The sequence below is a fragment of the Diachasmimorpha longicaudata genome, chromosome 10, assembly GCF_034640455.1.
Source record: "Diachasmimorpha longicaudata isolate KC_UGA_2023 chromosome 10, iyDiaLong2, whole genome shotgun sequence".
NCBI lineage: Eukaryota > Metazoa > Arthropoda > Insecta > Hymenoptera > Braconidae > Diachasmimorpha > Diachasmimorpha longicaudata.
The window spans coordinates 7,717,134-7,736,063 of record NC_087234.1 but is presented as its reverse complement, the minus strand read 5'-3'; the positions used below and the strand labels follow the sequence as shown (position 1 = coordinate 7,736,063).

The 18,930-nt window shown below is 41.2% G+C and overlaps 1 protein-coding gene across 8 annotated transcripts in view; it reads right to left on the bottom strand.

Moving 5' to 3' along the window:
- The window catches only part of LOC135166809 (uncharacterized), a 102,010-nt gene that overhangs the window by 64,789 nt on the left and 18,291 nt on the right, over nucleotides 1-18,930 (bottom strand). For 6 of the 8 annotated variants that reach the window (XR_010299753.1, XM_064129436.1, XM_064129439.1 and 3 more), the window contains exons 3-5: nucleotides 18,510-18,775; nucleotides 17,055-17,370; nucleotides 14,015-14,226 (exon numbers count right to left, since the gene is read on the bottom strand). Coding sequence is in view for 6 of the 8 variants with exons in the window: in XM_064129436.1 (XP_063985506.1) it covers nucleotides 14,015-14,074 (60 nt within the window). In the remaining 2 variants the exon portion in view is untranslated. Of the gene's footprint in view, nucleotides 1-14,014; nucleotides 14,227-14,359; nucleotides 14,554-17,054; nucleotides 17,371-18,509; nucleotides 18,776-18,930 lie in introns of those variants that run through there. The other 2 variants (XM_064129437.1, XM_064129440.1) reach the window with 2 other exon arrangements.

Sequence of the window (18,930 nt, the reverse complement as noted above, 5' to 3'; positions counted from 1 at the left end):
CCTGCCGCGAGACGAGACGAGACGAGAAAATGGCCAATTTTTTCGTGTCGTTCCGCGCGGCATCGCCAAATTCAGAGATTAAAAAATTTTCCAGTCAATAAATCGGTCACAAGGCAAAGCATCACAAGCATTCAATCCCCTGAAATGGATAATTATGTTCACGACAATGAAAGTAGAATCGTTTGAATATTTATATTCGTTTCAATTATTTGATTTGGGGAATTTGATTGAGGTTTCAATATAATTTATCGAAATTAATAAATACCGATGGGAATCTGCATGATGTTTTTACTGCGAGTGAATAATTCATATCCCAATGAGCCATTTATCAGGAATAATTTTAGTGCATCATTTATTCGCAAAATAATATTGATTACTATTGAATGCGCAATAAGCCGCGGGAGTCGATTATTCAATTAATATTGAAATTTTTCCCGAAGAATGACTATCGAATGCGATAAAAAAAAACCTCACCTCGATATTATTTTCTGCGGGAGCAAGTGAGCCCAGAAGATCGTGAATCCATTTACATTTGAGGACGACACGATTGACCACACGCACCCTTCGCAACACGATTCCTGATGATCGACTCTCCGTTAGGATTTGGCCTCCTACACGAGGCGGAGTAAGATGTTGAATCCCCACAGGACAACCACAAGCCATCCCCACTCCCCCCTGTGAAAGCCCATCAGCAGTGGTAGCACAACGTCAAACAAATGGGTTTCTTCACAAGTATCAAGTACAACTGGAATACAAAATTAACCCCGAATCAGCGAATTTCCCCGTTCGCCATCCCCCTGTACTCCTGTACATCACCATTTGGCTCATCCACGTCACGCCTACGACGTCTCATAACGCTTCCAAAGCCCAACTATTACTGATTCAGAATGTAACGCGCGGAGTAAGCAACTCAAAGACACCGAGACAGACGATCTCTGTCCTTCGTTTTCTACTCTGTTATATTCGTGAATGTATCGCATGCTCAACCCAACCCCTCGGAGACGCGGGGGTGGAAAATTCAACTTACGCTGACGACAATATACAAATTTATTCTGTACGCGCGTGCCACTCTGCGCTGCTGTATTACGTTGACTATTTTTTTTTTGAGTCCCTTTTGCTGTTTCGGATTTTATGCCTTTTATGTCATTACAAGGGAAAAGGGCCGCAGAATACCATTTTTGTTTGCTTTGCTAGGTGGAAAAATTTCGTCTCCGTGTTGTCCTCTTGATAAAATTACAGGTGCAATCCTCTGGTCTCCTTAATGACACCATTTACCAGCCTCCAATTCCAAGCACGAAACAACTTGCTATTTCCAATATAAACAGTGACATATATAATACATCAAAGTTGTCGAAATGCGAAGGCAGAGGCAAGTTTCGGAAAGCATCTTTTCACTGTCCAGTCTCCCAAGAAACTTACAACCTTGAGAGAATCTCCTGGATGAACGATCAAAGTATGTAAACTATCCCGTCGAGACGGGGGGATGCAGACTACCGGCAGTTTTCCTCCCCCGCGACGCGGACTATCTGCTACTTCACCGAATATACGGTAGTGACCTCTATCTAGGTATGTAGGGAATACATTTGGACTTTCTGTTTTGCTATTCAGGTGTCGCGCGATTGATGACAACGGAAGTACGATTCCTTGAGACTCGGGGCCTTTGCGAGCGGATGGAGAACATTTCACGTGACGGTTTGATCAATTTTTACGATGGATAGGAGGACTATTTTGAGTGTTCAATTATCCTTCCACGCGACACCGGAGGAACAGAGAACCTTGACAGGAATATTTAGCCCCAATTCTACATCACCATCCTCTGTAGTTTTTCATCCTACCGGGCTTTCCTTCTTCATTTCCTCCATGAAGTTGGCACCGTTCTCCAACCGGTATTGTCTTTGCTCGGACAGAGCGCACTATTCAACAACCAGAGTTCAAATATTCACAAGTATCGGAAAGAGCCGGAACTACTCTCCCACCGGAACTAGCTGAAGAAAATCCCGCGGGCTTATCGAGCGAGTACTTTTCTCTCTCAACGTTGAGATTTACTTGATTTCTTATTCTATTTTTCTTAATTCCCTTTTCCACCAATTTTTTCCTCCATCTCGGGTGGTTTTCTTCATCTCACTCGCCAGTCCCTTCTCGCCCTTAACCATCCTGGCCTCTCTACCTTCCACTTAAACGCGCTTCGAGCCATTTAATCTCGTACCACTTGCACCCCTCCCCCACCACCCAACCACTTCTACCCCACTGAGATGATCATTCTTCTGGGTTGCTGCCTCAAAATGGCCCGACCAATAACTCTGCGATTACGGCTTATTCGTGGCTACGAGAGCCACGATTTTCTCGAGTGGAAAGTATGTGGAACTGTATTACGATTAAATGGAATAATCGGACAGTTGGAGAAACACTCATTTCGAGAATAAGCAATTTCACATTGTCTAGGGAATTCGGATGATTGCACTCGCTGACGAGTTATTATTTATGAGGGAAAGTTGAACCTAAAATTTCAACAATGGTATGAAAAATTGACTCCAAAATCTTCAAAGGCATAAATGCAATCCGACTATCCGTTTAATGATTTATATTTCAGTTTGAGTTGTTATCTGAAACTTTCTTGAAAAAAGTGGCAGAAAAATAGGGAAATTCCGGTGAGTTTGTGTGGTACACACCAGCATCGACCCTTCAATGGTCCACTACTTCTTGTAGTCCTCAGGGACTACTTTAAAGTATCCAAGTAAACCCCCGGAGGGAGCTAGCACGGTTTGTACAGTTTCTCCGATGCAGTCTCCTCTCTCTTTGTCTGTCTATCACCTTTTCACTTACTTTTTCCACTTGCTCCATTTCGTCCGTATATTTCTCACCTCTGGTATACCCTCGCATCTTAATCTTCAATAGTAACCTTCACCTACGTTCATTGGCACGCACGTTGGCTATGAAAATCTTGTCTGGCTAAATTATTAGTCAAAATTTCAGGAATTATTTTTTCAACAGTTGATTTCGATTCACAAGAGTTTTATACTTTATAATTGTGATCGGTCGTAGAGGAGAAAAATTTAATTAACAAAATTCTCCTGATCATATCGTCGCTCTCACCTTCCACCTAATGAATTCCCATCTCACTTATGCATACATATACATCATATGATGCGTCAAACTGCAGCATCATAAGCGAAAGACCCTTGAGAATGGCTGTGGCATAGGGAAGTGGTGGGCGCGTTGGACCGATCAACCGAGTGAGTTTCCCGGGGATATAAACCCGACGACCGGGAACAGTTCCGAGTCGCCGAGTTGAATGGCATTAATTAGCTGAAATATGCAAATAGACAAGGGAGAATGAAGGATCGATAGGGATATATATATATATGTATCTATATATCTGTGCTTATCGTGCACTAGATCAAGGATAGAACCGGCTTACAAAGTCAAGTCAAAATACTTTCAATTATTGATTGTCAAAACCAAAGGGCAGGGGATTTTTTATCAGGGAAAATATAACACTGAGTTTCGGAAATCTATGAAGAATTTTCGGTCGCTCTAGGTATAGCACCGGGAATTTTAATTTCGAGATTTTCAAGATGATTAAATTCAATCAACCAGTGGAAATTATATCGTGAGGATAGTGGGCTTGACTAGGTATGCACTCAGTGAATGGGAATTCAGTAGATGCCATTTGCGTTATCTCCTGTTGACAAAGAGAGCTGCGCACTCATGTGTGTGCATGGGACGCATGAGCTAGTGTGTGCGGTCTTGACATGTGCCGGGTGCGTCAATAATGGAACATCAATCATCCGTAGAATTATGCTAAATTACAATTGAGTGGACCATGCGTGTGTCAAACCACGTCGAGCATTGCTGAGTATCCATCCCTCTTCATTGACACCATTTGTTTGATTGTTATTTTTGCTTTGTATTTGACTATAAGGAATCTCGGAGAAAAAAAGCCTCCCAATTGACGGGAAAATCAGTGCTCATCACCCAAGCCCATATCCCATTGCACAGCGATAAAACTGAAAGATGTAAAATAATAATAACATAATAGCACATGCAGAATTCCCGGTATGCGGATGGGTGAGGTATAAGTTTAAAGTACGCGAGTGAAGTGAGGGAGGTGCACACAGCTGGTGACATAAAAACGCAGCTGGAATGCATGGGGCGGTAGAGTATCTGAGCTTGCAAGAAGTACGAGGTAGAAGTGTTGCACCAAGAGATATCCCAACACTGACGTATAGCCCACCGAAACACGGATTATCACACAGGCACAAACACACCGGGGAAAAACGAAATACGATAGGTCTGAAATATCCAGCGCTCTGTATTCATCCCCTGTGTGGCTGTCCGGTTTGTGTTCGTGGTGTGGCGTTTACGAGACACTCCTGACCAATCCCATACCGTCCATACATGGACGACGGTGTATCATATCCCCAGAGATACTTCTGTAAGAGTGACATTCGAGGGAAATGATATTCTCAACGATAAAATGACGAGTCGTTTTGACTCAGTGTTTTTTTTATAAAAACGAGAACGGACGCGCCCTGATTAGCAATGCGAATGCATTTTGGGACACGTCAGACGTCCGTCTATCGGAAAACTCTAGTCTTATCTTATTAGATCCGCTGAATCGTGATTTTTTAGAGAAAGTGACCGAATCTACACTACATTCCCTTAAATGAGAAAATAAAGTATGAATTGGGCCCAGTCCATTTGTAATACTTATATTGAGGGCCAGGCTGGGGTAAAATTGCATCATTCAGTGCATCTCTCTTATCAGCACCTTCACAACTAGTTTCAAAATTCAAGACCAATATTTTCAACTGAGGAACAGTCTCCACTCAAATGGAATTTATTGTTTCAACACAAATATTTGTATATCCCCCATCATCATCCTCAACCGACAGTTCTTCAATTGTGTTAGCATAAAAGGATGCATGAAAGAATATAAGAAGTGGGTAGAGGGCGTTTTATCGATCATGACTGCAGTACTGGAAGAGAGCATTCAACATATGAGAGGCTATAAACTTTATAAAGTGATGGACACTTTTGATATTTTCTGTTGAGTGAAAAAAAAAAAGGAACACTGCCCCTTCCTCCGACTTCACTCAGGATATATACCGAGTTCTAGAATGGCGTTGGGGTGTGTAATCTCACTCCCAGAACGAGTCGATATGGCTTTTCGCGGCGGATGGTTGCACCCACCGCGTGCATATTCAGCCATCGATTGGAATTTATCCTATCGACTATTCTCTTCTCATCAATTCTGTCCTTTTCTCTTTCTCAAGACGCCATCCCCGAGACCGCACGCCCCCGAGGCGAATATCTGGTTCCCATCAATCCTACTCTCGATTCCCTCGGTCGTATTCAAGCCTATTTAGGTATATTCAGATCTATCTGAGAAAATGGGCCAGCTGGTATCATGGGACATTTTTATAGACTGGTCTGATAATTTTTATCAGAAATCCTTTTCTGTTCCTCCAGCAGGAAAATCCTGAACAGGACTACTCCAGTTGTCCTCCATCAACGACAATTCATTCGGCAAATACCTAATGCCCACCGCTATGTTTTGCACACACGTATGATACTTATTTATTTCTCCTTCGTTGTAACACACCCGCGAAACGAAGAAGACCCACGGATATATGCCTAACGTCGGTCTCGTTTATTATCAGTCTACCGTGAACATTCCTGTCATCCCGATCCACAAACCCCTCGCCCTCTACCATTGCTGAGAATGAGATACGCCGAAGTGGGACAGAGAGTAGATAGCCGGGGGATTCTCATTCCCGTCTCTCTTTGCGGATATACCGCACTGGCCAAACGTCACTCCGGCATTCTCGACGTTCCAGCGGTGATACTGCCGACTATCGGCCGGTGGAGTGGACATTATTTTCAGGGGGATCCTAGTATTTCGGCTGCATTCTGTGTACAGTATTTGGAAAATTTTGCGGGAAAAAAAATTGACTGTGGTTTTTGATAAATGGCGCAAAATATGGGAGGCATTTTTTCGAAGGATAGAGCGCTGCAGAGGATTTTTCAATCATTCTTTTTTGCAGGACTCGATCGACCTATTGAATTACGGTATTCGATGTTCTGTAGACCAATTGAAAGAGAATTTGAGAAAAGCATACAATACTGTCATTTTCTTTCTTCATATTCATTATTTTTCAAAAAACCATTTCAAATATGGAGAGAGGAAAATACAGGCATTAAAAAAATATTTCAAATGCAAAAATGGCCGTAATACTCCATTATAAATGCCGTACCAGCAATTAAATCGCTCCACCTGTTCTATCAGTGTATCATCAACTTGAAATGACTTTCTCTTACGGCTCAAGTTTTAAATGAAACAATATTATTTTTTGTCTCAGGTAAAAATAGCCGTTCAATACACAAAAGTTGGTTGTGTCGAGAAGTCCAGTTGTTTCGGGCCATTGACGCCAACGTTAAAATAGCTGGTACGGTGGGGCTGAACTAGGCTGGCGCCGTGGAGTACGTATGCGAAATCGTTAGAACGTCGCCTGATCGGCGAGACATATATTCCCCACTAGTTCGCGTGGCTTATTCGCAATACGTTTGCACAAGATGTACAATGGTTACATGGAACTATTGAATTTGTGCGTTACCGCTGTCAATCGTTTTACTGGCCACCGGATATTTGAATTCACCGTGAAACGTTCGTCCTCCATTTCATTGCGGGAATTGTTTTTGGCTGCGATTGAGATGATAATCAGCGTCATTTATCGCATGGAAATTAATTTCTATTGATACTGGATTGAAATTTATAGGGGAGGTTGGAAAGTCTGATATAATTAAACGAGTCGGTATATTATGTTAATTGCTAATTATTTCATTAATGATGGGGTTCAGGCGAAAATGTCTGAAAAAAGGATTTACAACAGTTTCTTCTAAATCCCTGCATTAGTGAGATGTTGAAAAAAAAACTACCACGCGAAACTTTATTAATTTTTTGCAATAAATGAAGTGACAAGTATTCTAATAAATTACCACCTTTAGGGATAAAGTATCATTAGGCTCATTCCTTAAATACTTTGCAAAGGTGACGAATTGATTACGATAATTTACGATAATGAAATATCAATCAGTTAAACGTAATGAAGAATCCGGTATTGAAATAATTCAAGCGTCGCCTAAAATTCAGCCCCATAAATCCCCACACCCACACACACGCATTCACTCTCACATGCGCAGACGAGTGGGTGTTTTCTAGGTCATCCCTTAATTGGTTTATGCAACGTTCGCTCATCGACAGTCTTCATCACATCATCATCAATTCATGAAACATCTATATCAGGTTTTTTCCATTAGCCCATCAGCACTGCAGATTGTTAGTCACAGAGACCTTGAGTGACCAGGATATATCGTTATCCCAAAAATCCCCCCGCGGAACCGTATCTTGGGTGCCTGGATAGCGTCCAAATATCCCTCAGCTCGAATCGTCAAAGCATCAAGTTCCACATCTCTCAGCCGTTACCATTAAACACATCCGCAGTACAGTTTAAAAACGAAAATATGGACAAAAATAACTGATGGGGAAAACAAATCGTTTCTATCTTTTGCTATAGAAATGATTTCTGAATAATATCACAATTGATGGAACACATTTAGCAGAATTAATTAATATTCAAAATAGCTTTGAAAATTAAGATTGCAAATCTCAGCTGACGATTAATACGTTGCGATAATAAATAGTTACTTCTCCTAATGCCACCATGCCCTCTGCCCACAATTCGATAGACAGATGTTCCTGAATTTCCGGGAGTGTTGAATTTAATTCCAAGGTACGGCGCACAAGGCGTACATTATTTTCTTCGTGATATGTATCTCGCGTGTGGCTTCATCGGATTCCAAAGTGTTATAACTCGGGGCAGCTGACCCAGGAATAACAAGAAGATAAAAAAAAAAAAAACGTATATCTACACAAGAATAGACATAAATTGAAACGGTATATGTAGCACATTCAGACGTGCTCGATCTAATTCAATACATTTGAAACGTGAAATGTTACGAATAGAAGAAGTTGAGGGAAGAGAGAGCGATCGTTTCGGGAAAATGTTTCCATACGTTGAGAGCCGCCAACTTAACTCATCGATGCCAAAAGGTTCGATGTACATAACGCCTTTTCTTTGGGAAATTATTTTCGAGCCAGCTCGAACGTCTGTCCAGTGCTCAGTTGTAACGCACATATCCGCTCTTAACGTCGGGTATTCCCTCAATTTCTTGGGTATTAATAGAAAAATAGTTGAGAGTGAGTGGGAAGACGAGAAGCGTAAACTCACTAGACTTGACAGACATGTTTGTGTCAGTTATCTCCCTCATTTGACCCAACTGATAATTCTCCCTCTAATTAATTGAATTGACCGTAGCCCCTCAACCTGTGGGATATCAGAGGATTCTTTCTAGTCTTTCCAACTTAACCCACAACATTAATTTGCCTTCTCCTCGTTCATTTAATCTTCAAAATTATTTTCTTCGTATCTTAACACAACCATTAAAAATGAAATTCACTCTAGACGTATTCTTGATAAAAAATCGTCGCATGCTTATTGACCCATAATTTCTTCAACAAACGAAAATGTTTGTCATGCATAAACTAAATCTCAAACTCGGGAAATGAACAAATGAAAAACGAAACATCCTCTCCCATCCGTAAAATCCAACAAATAGCATTGTGTACATAGAACATGAGGCACCTGAATCACGTTTCGCGTTACTCAAAGTTTCCGCCCTGGTGTGCAGAAATGCCTGGCTCTTGTCCTACTCCTTTACGTATTATATACTCGTCGAAAATGAAAAAAAAAGGGATGAAAGGAGGGAAAAGAGAAAAAAGTAGGAAAGAGGGTGTTGGCGAAAAAATGGCACGTCGAAGGCCAAATTGTGGGAGCCGGTTAGCAAATGCTGTACCAAAATCTGGAACAAAATAGAGGAAGACGATTCTCATGCTCTCCATAGGGAGATTATATTACTTGCTATTGCGAGCCAAAGTTTGCTAATTTCTAGAAAGCTAATATTCGCCTATAGTTTGAGAGTAAAATGTCCTTGGACTTCAATAAAAGTACTCTATGAAGAAGTAAAAGATTCATACATGTAATTAGATAATTTTTTCGAAAAATTTATCTCCGCGTGAAATAGCAGTTGCCTACAATTTCAAATGTCCCAAGATCTGGAAAATTCTGCTTCACTTTTAGTGTAAATTTCCGCAAACACGGCGGCTAAGCGAAAGCCCCAGAAAAAAAATTAGGTACATGATTCCCCCGGTTGGTGAGAGTAGTGGGGCGGTGGCACCTGTCCAATCTAGCATGGTGTACCGTAGAAACCAGACGGAAGACGCTGGTTAAAAGAAACACGTAGGGCCTACACGCGAGAGAAAGCACCGCATCGCCACCACTAGAGCAACCGAGCGAGAGAGCCGAGATGACAAAAGGGCATGAAGTATCCCCTCCCCTTGGAAGGGAGGGAGGGAGCGAGCGAGCAAACTCGCAGAATGAACAAGAAGACGGAATAAAGTAAAAAGTATAAGAGTGCCGCAGAGCGAAGAGAAGGAGAAGGCGAAACGAGGTGAGCCCCTCTCCCGCGGTGGATTGTCTCGGCACAATCTCGGGAGACCTCGCACGGGGTAGGTTTCTTTTATTTATTTTTTTTCATCCTCTCCTTCCTTAAAAAAAAAAACTGCTGCTGTGGCAGGTGCCCGAGTCTCGTAACGTCCGCTCTCTCATTGTTCACTGGCTGAACCGTCTCTTTGTTTCACGCGGACTCGACCCGTACGTGAGCCAAATATTTTCAACTTTGGGAGTTTATTTTTCCCCACAGCTGTCCGAATATCGACGCCCCTGGATATTTAAAAATAATAACAGTGATTAGAGCGGCAGATAATTGGCCGGACAGTGGATTGATCAGGCCCATCTGGATGAGGGGAAGATGGGCGAGGAGAAGTTCTTCAAAGTTCTCCGGTGAAATGAAAAAGAAAAATAAATAAATGGAAAAAAAGGGGCATGTTCCAACAGCTCTCTGGAGCTCGTTGAAGGTGGCAAAACGCTTAGGGGTGTAATTCAGAGGCGCCTAGCGCGGTAAGAGCGTGATTTTTCTCGCTTCACCTCATTCCACTCGTCCTTTTTCACCCCGAGGATGAGGAGGGCGAGCCTGCTGGAGTGCACTGCTTGCTTGGATTCTGTACTCCATCCCTTTTCATCCTCCAGCCTTACCATCCCCGACCCCCTCGCCACCCACTCACACCCGTGCAATCCGGGTCTCCACATCCTCGACAGTCTGATTGAGCGCGAGAGGGAAACTTTCGGCAAAGCGGAACGAAAAGTTCTCAGAAATGGGAAAGAGCGAAATGGGGGGTGAGCGAGAGAGGTTAGGCTCGAGTTTATAGAGGGAGCTGTTCGGTTGTCGGAGGGGACTACTGTCTTTACTAGCTCTTGGAACGTCTCCTGTGTCCGTTGGAAAGTTGGGGGGGGGGGGGGGGTCTTGGGTTTATGGAGAATTAGTATAAAGTGGGGGCGGGTCCCCGAGGAAAGGGTGATAAAGAGATCCGGATGGTATGCATGAGGGTTTCCCGGGGTATTATGAGAGAGGTGAAGATCTCGTGGGAGGCCTTCTTGGTTTGTCGTGATGTTTTTTCGGGGAGGTAATGAGGGGATGGGGTGAGAATGAGTGCGAATCGATGTTCCTTTTATTTTTAAAGGATGCATTTGCGGGATTTGGGCTTTCAACTTCCAATCTCTCAACTCACATCACTCATCCACGGAAATTACCTCGTAATAGGACGAACGCAATGAGATTTTGTAACTAGCAAGAGCAACAATTCCCTCAAAAAATAATGTCTCATAATGAAAATTGTCTTAAAACAATGACAAGCTTTCTAACATCGCCCATTATTCGCGACATCCTCCGACATTTATCGTTAAGCTCCAGCTCTCACCCATATCCACATTCTTTGTTCCACTTAATAAATAATTGCACATCTGGAAAAACGAAACGACTGAGAAAAAAAACCATATCATCCGGAGATTCAGCATATTCGCGAGAAAATAAAGATAAACTCATTATGCCCGGGCAATGCTTTCACAATTGACCCCGTTCTAGTGTTCTGCAGCCTCCGAGGGGAGACGCCAATTCCATGCACCGGAGACAGGTCCGAGAGAGTCCCCGGCGAGACGATTCAAGAGGAAGCGAAAGGGGTTGCCATTGGATGTCTGCAAGGGCAAGCGCACGGGGTGAGGGGACAGCCGGAGGATAATCGAGAATTTGCAAAAATTGTTGGGCTGCAGAGCAAAGTGACCAGCTTGCTGGACGCGTTCAGTCAAAGAATGCCCATTGATCCTGGGATAGAGAGAGAGACAATGCCGAAGGGGTACGACCGTGAGATCTTTCTACATGAGCTACAATAATTACCCCCAGTGGTCAACGAACCTCCTGTGACCGTTGAATCACTTTTCCTTTCATTTTTTTTCTTTCGCGGTGGTTACCGGAAACTTCAGACCGACGCGTTGATTAAAGGAGATGAATAAATTTTGACGATGACAAAACCGACAAATTTTCGAATGTAAATTTTTGATTGAAAAAAATTATGACCTCATTGTCCTCATGATAAAATAGATGTCCCTTTAAAAAAGTTATATAAAGTTTTTTGGCAACGTTTGTCGCGGTTCGTCGTGCAGGGAACATAATTGAATAATAATTGAAATAAATAAATGTATATAATATATTTCCCAATATTTATGAATTCAGCAGAGCGAGAAAAGTCGAAGAGGGGAATCTTACGATGGTATCTAATCTAAAGATACAGCGGCTGGTGGGCCAGCACGAGAGTCACCCGGTAGCTCCGTGGAGGCTCTCGCAGTCGTCGTGATCCACGCTTTGTTCGTGACTCACTTTCTTTTCGCGGATAGTTGCTGAGATTAGCGGTCCAGACAGTGTGAAGAGTTTAGCTCCGTGTTAATGATTAATTGAGATTTGAATTTATTAAGGAAATTCTACTAAACTAATGAACATTTCGTTCCTCAATTTTTAAATTCTCCCTCTATTTTCATATCCGTATCTGAATCTCCCAACTTTCCGTTTATAAAGACAGATAATGCGTATGAACCCAAAGGCCATCTTCATTTTCATCAAGACGACCGATAACATCTCGAGAATAAATGAAGCGAAGAGCCGTCGACACCATGAATGGCTTCGCATGTCGATACGGTAAAAAAAAAGTGAAAGAAAAAAATATCTCAAGAGGAAGAAAGACCAGAAGGAGAAAAACGAGGAAAAGGAGCGGTCCACGCGGTTAATTAACGAAACGATCGAATAGCATTGCAAAAACCTTCGCGAGAGACTCGAGGGCACAGCGACGAGAGAATGTATTGCGAGAGAGATCATCTCAGGCACTGGCACATCCTCCGTGACGCACTCGTTGGGTGAATTATACAGGCGCAACTGGAGTCGTTGCCTGCATGTGGTCCATCACTCCAACCATTGACCGAATAATGCTTCTGGCTATTACGTCATTCACGGTTATTTCTGGTAGTGGGCAAATATGGGGGCATATTCCGGCGATCGTTAATGGTGAAATTGAAATTGAATTAAAATCATTTATTTCTGGTTGACGGGCGAATGGAAAATCTATTCAATGCAACATTTTTTTTTTTCGTACAAAAATGAACCATTTTGTTCTCTGAGAAAAATTGACCGAAAAAATTGTTTTGAATGAAAAAATTATTCAATTCGGGAATAAGAAAAGATGTTTATGTTTTTTCAGGTCGTGGAATTGTTTTCTTGAGTAGTCGAAGAATCCCCATCATTTAATTTTTCAATACAGTTTTATGGTATTTTTACGACCCATTGAATAGTAACGAAGCTGGTGATGATGAAAAGGACCACAGAGCGGGGAATAATCTTAACCGGTTATTGTGGCAGAGCGGTGCTTGGATGCTGGGCCATAACCTAATCGCGGATGCAATATACATGACGTCACGGGTCTCTCTCAGTCTTGCCCTCGATTTCTCAATTCTGTTAGTTATACAGAAGTTTCAAATATACTGGCGCAAGGGCATGAATAGGCCGAGAAAAACGGTAGGGGTAAATTACCAAATAAAAAAAAGTAATTGTGGAGTACGATTTCAAGTACTTTTTCACCTTCAATAGAAGAAAAGGAGGCGATTAAAAGTGAAATTCACTCTATTGACCGCGAAAAATTGACTAAACGTGAGAATAATTTCTATGGAAATTAAATTTCACCATACAGGGTGTGAAATTTTTATTTCAAAAAATCCTACCACTCTATAAAAGAGTTTAACGAAAATTCCAGTTATTGCTCAATGCATGAGTGAATTCTATTCAGTAGTAACTACTCATAATAAAAGTGATTCCAAATGGAAACTGAAAGAAAGCTCTTGACTGAACTCTTTATTCAAAATTTCCATTCTTCCATGAACTCTCCAAGATCCGCGACTACTTCCCCCTTTCCAAATTCATAACTGGACGACCTGTGCACGAGCCCCCATTAGGCCAGTAGAACCAGAATTTTTCATAGCCGATCAAGCTTGCAAACTCCTGTTTCACTACAAAGGTCGAATGTTACACACGTTCACGAGGTGCCCCTCGCTAGTGAAATCACTATTGAGACTGGTCAGGGTTTATATTTTTATGAGGGGTGAGAATGATGATGATGGATAAGGTGAAAAAAAAGAAGGAGGAAACACGTCTACTGCTAGGTTTGCTTTTAGAGCCAGGGCTCTTCCTATTTTGCACATAGGTAGCTTTATCGTCCTTCTTTTTCTACACAGTGAAAGAATTGGTTTCCCAGGAAAATTAAATCTTTCGATAGATTATCGTGACGATCAGAAATAGACGGCGCTTAATAAATCATTACCGAATAATTATTCACTTAAGTAAAAGTAAACGGACAATTATAAAAATTCAAAGAATAGTGATTAAAATTGAACAGATAGCTGGTAAAATTCACTCACTTGTTCACTCTTGTTGAAATTTACAAGACATTCTGTGCACTAACCTTCACATTTATTTTCACCGCCAATACTCCTCCTCTCGTCATAATCCTGCGGGTTTCCATGTGCCTCGTAAAAGGACCAAAGTACCCGGGGATAATTCGGGCAAATGTTTCGCCTTTCGCGGTGAAACACTGAATAGAGGGATGGGTCAAAGGGGTGGTACGTGCGGTGGAGAAGACGAGCGTAGAACGACTGTGGCATCTCCCAGAAGAGTCTAAAAAATAGAGGAGGAAAAAAAAATAAAGATAAGATACACAAGTATATGGAATGGGGGTGAAAAAAGAGAGGTAAAACGAAGCACGAAGTAGTTGGAACGTGACTGGACGAAACGGTAAACGACAACGTACTTCCGATTTACGATTGGTCGAGTGCGCACCAGTTTTCTCTCACCAGTACTTCGCATCCCGAGTTCGTTTAGTTTTTGGAAAATTGGAGATGGAGATCTGTTACGAATTCTGTTGTTTTTCGAAGCTCTCGTGGGAATAGCAATTGTCCGAGAAAAATAATGTTCCCAAGACCATGTGAATAATCAAATAGTTGCACAAATGAAAATACAAAATCATCAATATTTTTCCAAACTACAGACGAAAATTTTTCACTCGACAAAATTAATTTTTATACGATAGTTTTTAATTTTTTGAACAATTCACGTGAACAATATTTTTGATTAGTCATAGTACATATTTCGTGTCACTCGTATGGGCAATTGAGGGAGGGGTCTCTTCACGTGTGAGTCATACTGGGGCCTGTATGACGATCGATCGATTCCCAGACGTAGTCACGTTCTCGTGGAAAAAAAACTTTTTTTCTTTCTGTCTTTTTTTTCCGAAAAAAACCTATCGTAACGCTGTTAAAAGAGTATTTGCGAACGAACGCAGGGCCTGTGGCAATGGGCGCTGCTGAGCACACGTTGCACAAATTTATTCTCACCACGCATTTGCCACTGATCGCATTAGAACCGACGATTCCGTCTTCGGGGGAAGTGTATGATGGCCGTGTGACTGCCGCCTTCCGCTCCAATTGATGAATAAGAATATTTTTGAAATTGCTGTCGACGACGTGTATTGACATCCACTTTAGTCATTATTTTTTTTGTCCTTTTATCATATACTATCACGATAGATTGAAAATTGAAAACTATTGCAAATTCAGAGTACGTCAATTAAATTTACAAATTTTTTGTGTAATTATTTCTATCTTTCCTTTCGTTGCGAACGGAAAATAATAATTATTATTGTGAATTTTATGATTTTGTATTTCCTCTATATTTTAATTTCCTTCATTTTGTGCCGAAAAAACGCGAAACCAGAAGTCATAAATATTAAAAGCTATTCACTTAGTTTCATGGCCCCTTGTTGTGAACAGAAAGCACTTTTTTGTTGATATTTTCATGGACAGTTCATGGCTGACACAGGAGTAATTACATTTCCACATCGTCACAGAACAACTTCATATATACACAGGTTTGGAGCGCCCACGGGGCCAATTTTGTGTCGCCCCTCCCCCTCCCCCATGCTCAGTAAAAGACTCGTAATCGTAAATATTGGTTGGCGTGTTGTACACGCACCGGAAATAATAACGATTCAACGAGAAGAAACGAGAGCCAAGAAATTGCATCGAAGAAAAGGACGAAAAAATCATAAATAGATATGTACCAGGTGTAAATCTGTGAAAAGTAAATTAATAGATGAGTCTGAGCGTGAAAAATAAAGATATGGATGTCAGGTGAAAGTCAAAATAACCGGAAATCATAAAATAAGAGGGGGAAAAACTGACCAATTGAAGAATTACTGGGAATAAAATTCTGCTAAGTTCATATGAATCCTCTCACCGTGGATAAATAGAACGTATGGAGAAGATGGCGTATTCATTTATCGGGTGAAAGTACCCAGAACAAACGAGTTCATCCCGACATATATATTTATCCGCATTAAGAGATTAAGGAAAGGATGTCTAAGTATCTTTGCAACTCTGGTACCGACCGCGTTATACATTCAATTCAATTCAATTATATCTTGAACAGAAGTCTCCTGTTTCGAATCTTTGTTTTTTATCAATGAATAATTTTTACTGATGAAAAAATACCGAAAGTAGATGGATAAACCTGAGACATAAAGAAACTGACGACGCAGTGTTTTTCATCCATAAAATAGTACATTCGAATTTCCCTTCATTGACGAAAAAGTACGGAGAACCGAGACGATATTAAATTAGAGAGCGTGCATTCAAAGGTGAAGCTGTCTTCTCTATTCATAAATAAGGCACGTCTTAGACTGGCAGTCAATAGAGGTTCTCAAGCGAATGCACGGCTCGTTCCTTGGCTGAGGTTTGATCAACACAGAAATTTACTGACGTTGAAGAGGCAAGTTTTAACGAGTCAAAACTTACTCGAGTGAAATACGAGTGGAAGCATCTTTGGCTATTTTCTAGTCTCCTTAATACGAGTGCTATGAGACCCAATTAAATGGGAGGGCTTAAAGGGGATGGATTTATATTTTTATTGAGGAATAGAATTTAACGTAATTATCCTGGGGTTGGAAATATTTCAATTTGTTTCACTGAGTGTCATTATGTTAATCCGATAAAATTATTCGTCAGCGATGGCAATCCTTCTGAATTGTATTTTCTCTATCACTGAAAATGATATAACTATCGATTCTATAAATATCCACCGAACAAATGACTCACAACATTCATTGAATTTTCCATAAAATTATTTTTCCCGATTTCATTGCATTTCTCAGTCCCTGAAAAAATTTCTCCAGCGCTGAGACAGGGCATAAAAATTCATGACACAAGTTTGTAACGATTCGCGAAAGTATATACAGTACCTCACGGCGTCAATTTTTATCGCAACTGAGATTAACCGTAGAGTCTGTACTGAGGACGATAGAGTGAAGAGGAGCATTACGCGAGGTACGAGGAGGCGGAAGGGGATATACAAAGTCGTGGTAAACGGGTGGGCGCAGTCAAGGTGGGCGAAATATCGTGTACGATGCGAGGTATTACGTTCCACGAGTACATAACGTGTAGTTTACTCACCAAGGGTGAGGGACAGGGGCGGGGGGAGCCTCTTTCTCCTGCGCTCCTCCACTTCTTTCTTCCCGTCTTGTTATCTTATTGTGAGTATTGTTGGGCTCCAGTGTTGGTAAGAGCAGGTTTCCACATCGCTCTGTCTCTATTCATTCTTCAAGGCGACATTCAACGCTCTTGAAGAGAGAGAGAGAAAGAGAGCAATGTCACAGAACCACTAGCAGCCCAATTGTTCTGCTTTGCAGACTTTGGGACTCAAGCGTGAGACGAAATACATTTGTTTGGAGTTATGATAATTGTTTTAGCCCCAGATCGAGTGTGTTCTCTGAAAAAAAAAATAAATAAATAAATAAAATAAAAAGTATTAATGATGTTTGTCTGATTGATTGTTAATACATTTGGGACATAGTCCATCATTATAGATTGGTTATATAAATTTCCAGGGATTTTGAATTCGTAAAGTCTTGGAATATTTACTCCTGTATATAATCTCCACTCACTGGAGAGTTTACGTCTAGGTTAGTCCACTCACAGGCGAGATCCAAGACCGTGGTGAATTACGCGACTCCTTCTATCGTAATATCCCGTTTTATGCTACTTTGTATACAGGGGGAGGTATTCATTACGTGTCGACGCCCCAACTGCGGTTCCCTTTTACCATCTCCGTATATTAATATATAACAATTTTCGTTACTTTGAAACCAAAAGCGTTACAAAGTTATGTTTCCGCGGTGAAAACCGGCCGTTCCTAATTGCCTGACTCCACGGAAACATTTGCGCGAAGAATAAAGGAATGGAAGAGATGCTGCGGTTGATGGAAAACTCGGAGGGTACGTTTGTTATTTTCTCCCCGGTTTTAAATGTTTGCTATTATTTTTAAATATCTCTTCTTTCCGGTTCAATTTTGTCCGGTGAAGCAGCTGCTGGAATTCTGTATTTATTTCAATTTCATGGTGTCGTGTGCCTATTTGTGGTGAAGGACTTTCGTTCGCGGTGGGGGGGAACGGCACTGGGAGAATATAAAATTGAAAATTACTATGGAAATATAGGAATCGTAGATTATAGCGCAACAATTTCGAAATTATATTGAGTTTTTATTTGATATTTTAAAATAAAATTGAAATTAAATTTGATAGCTGTGCTATCACTCTTTACTATACTTCAGTAAGGCCAACAGTGAGGCCTAAATAGACACTTTCCGCGTGAAGATATGAGAAATCAGAAGGGTAGGAGAAATGAGAGGTTCTAGCGTAATAACAAGCGTTTCTCTCTCAATTCCCCTGTCCCCGCATTCGCGACAACTCAAGAGAAGAGTGAAATCGTGTACCACATTTGTAGCCCGTCTTTCATTACTAGCTATTAAGTGCAACACCTCGATTTTCTATTGAAATCGTGACGCGCAACAGCCCCTTATAAATACCCAACTTGTAATTTGTCATGTTAGAAGGTGAATATTTCTCTTACCTAATGACTTGATTTCGTTCAGCCGCGGGGATCACACGAGAAATCACTCGTCGAGTGGTGAAAAAATATACAAGATGAGGAGGAGGAGGGGACAGGCATTTTCCGAGGCTTTCAAGACGATGTACAAAGCATGAAAAATTCCTTGGTAAAATATCGACAGCTCTCGTCTTTCGATGGAGCGAGAAGAGGTGCTGAAGAAAGAGAGGCAACGGCTTATCGTGGCCCCCACCGTATCGAAGAGAAACGTGTATCCGCTTCCGTGACTGCTGCAAAAAAAAAAATAACTATGAAAATCAAATGGAATATATTTTTGATAAAATTCAAGCATCAACGGAATATAACTAAATCGAGTAAACACACTTTTTCTCTTATCTAAATAATATTCTTTTCCAGAACAATTATCTTTAATCAATTTTTTGAT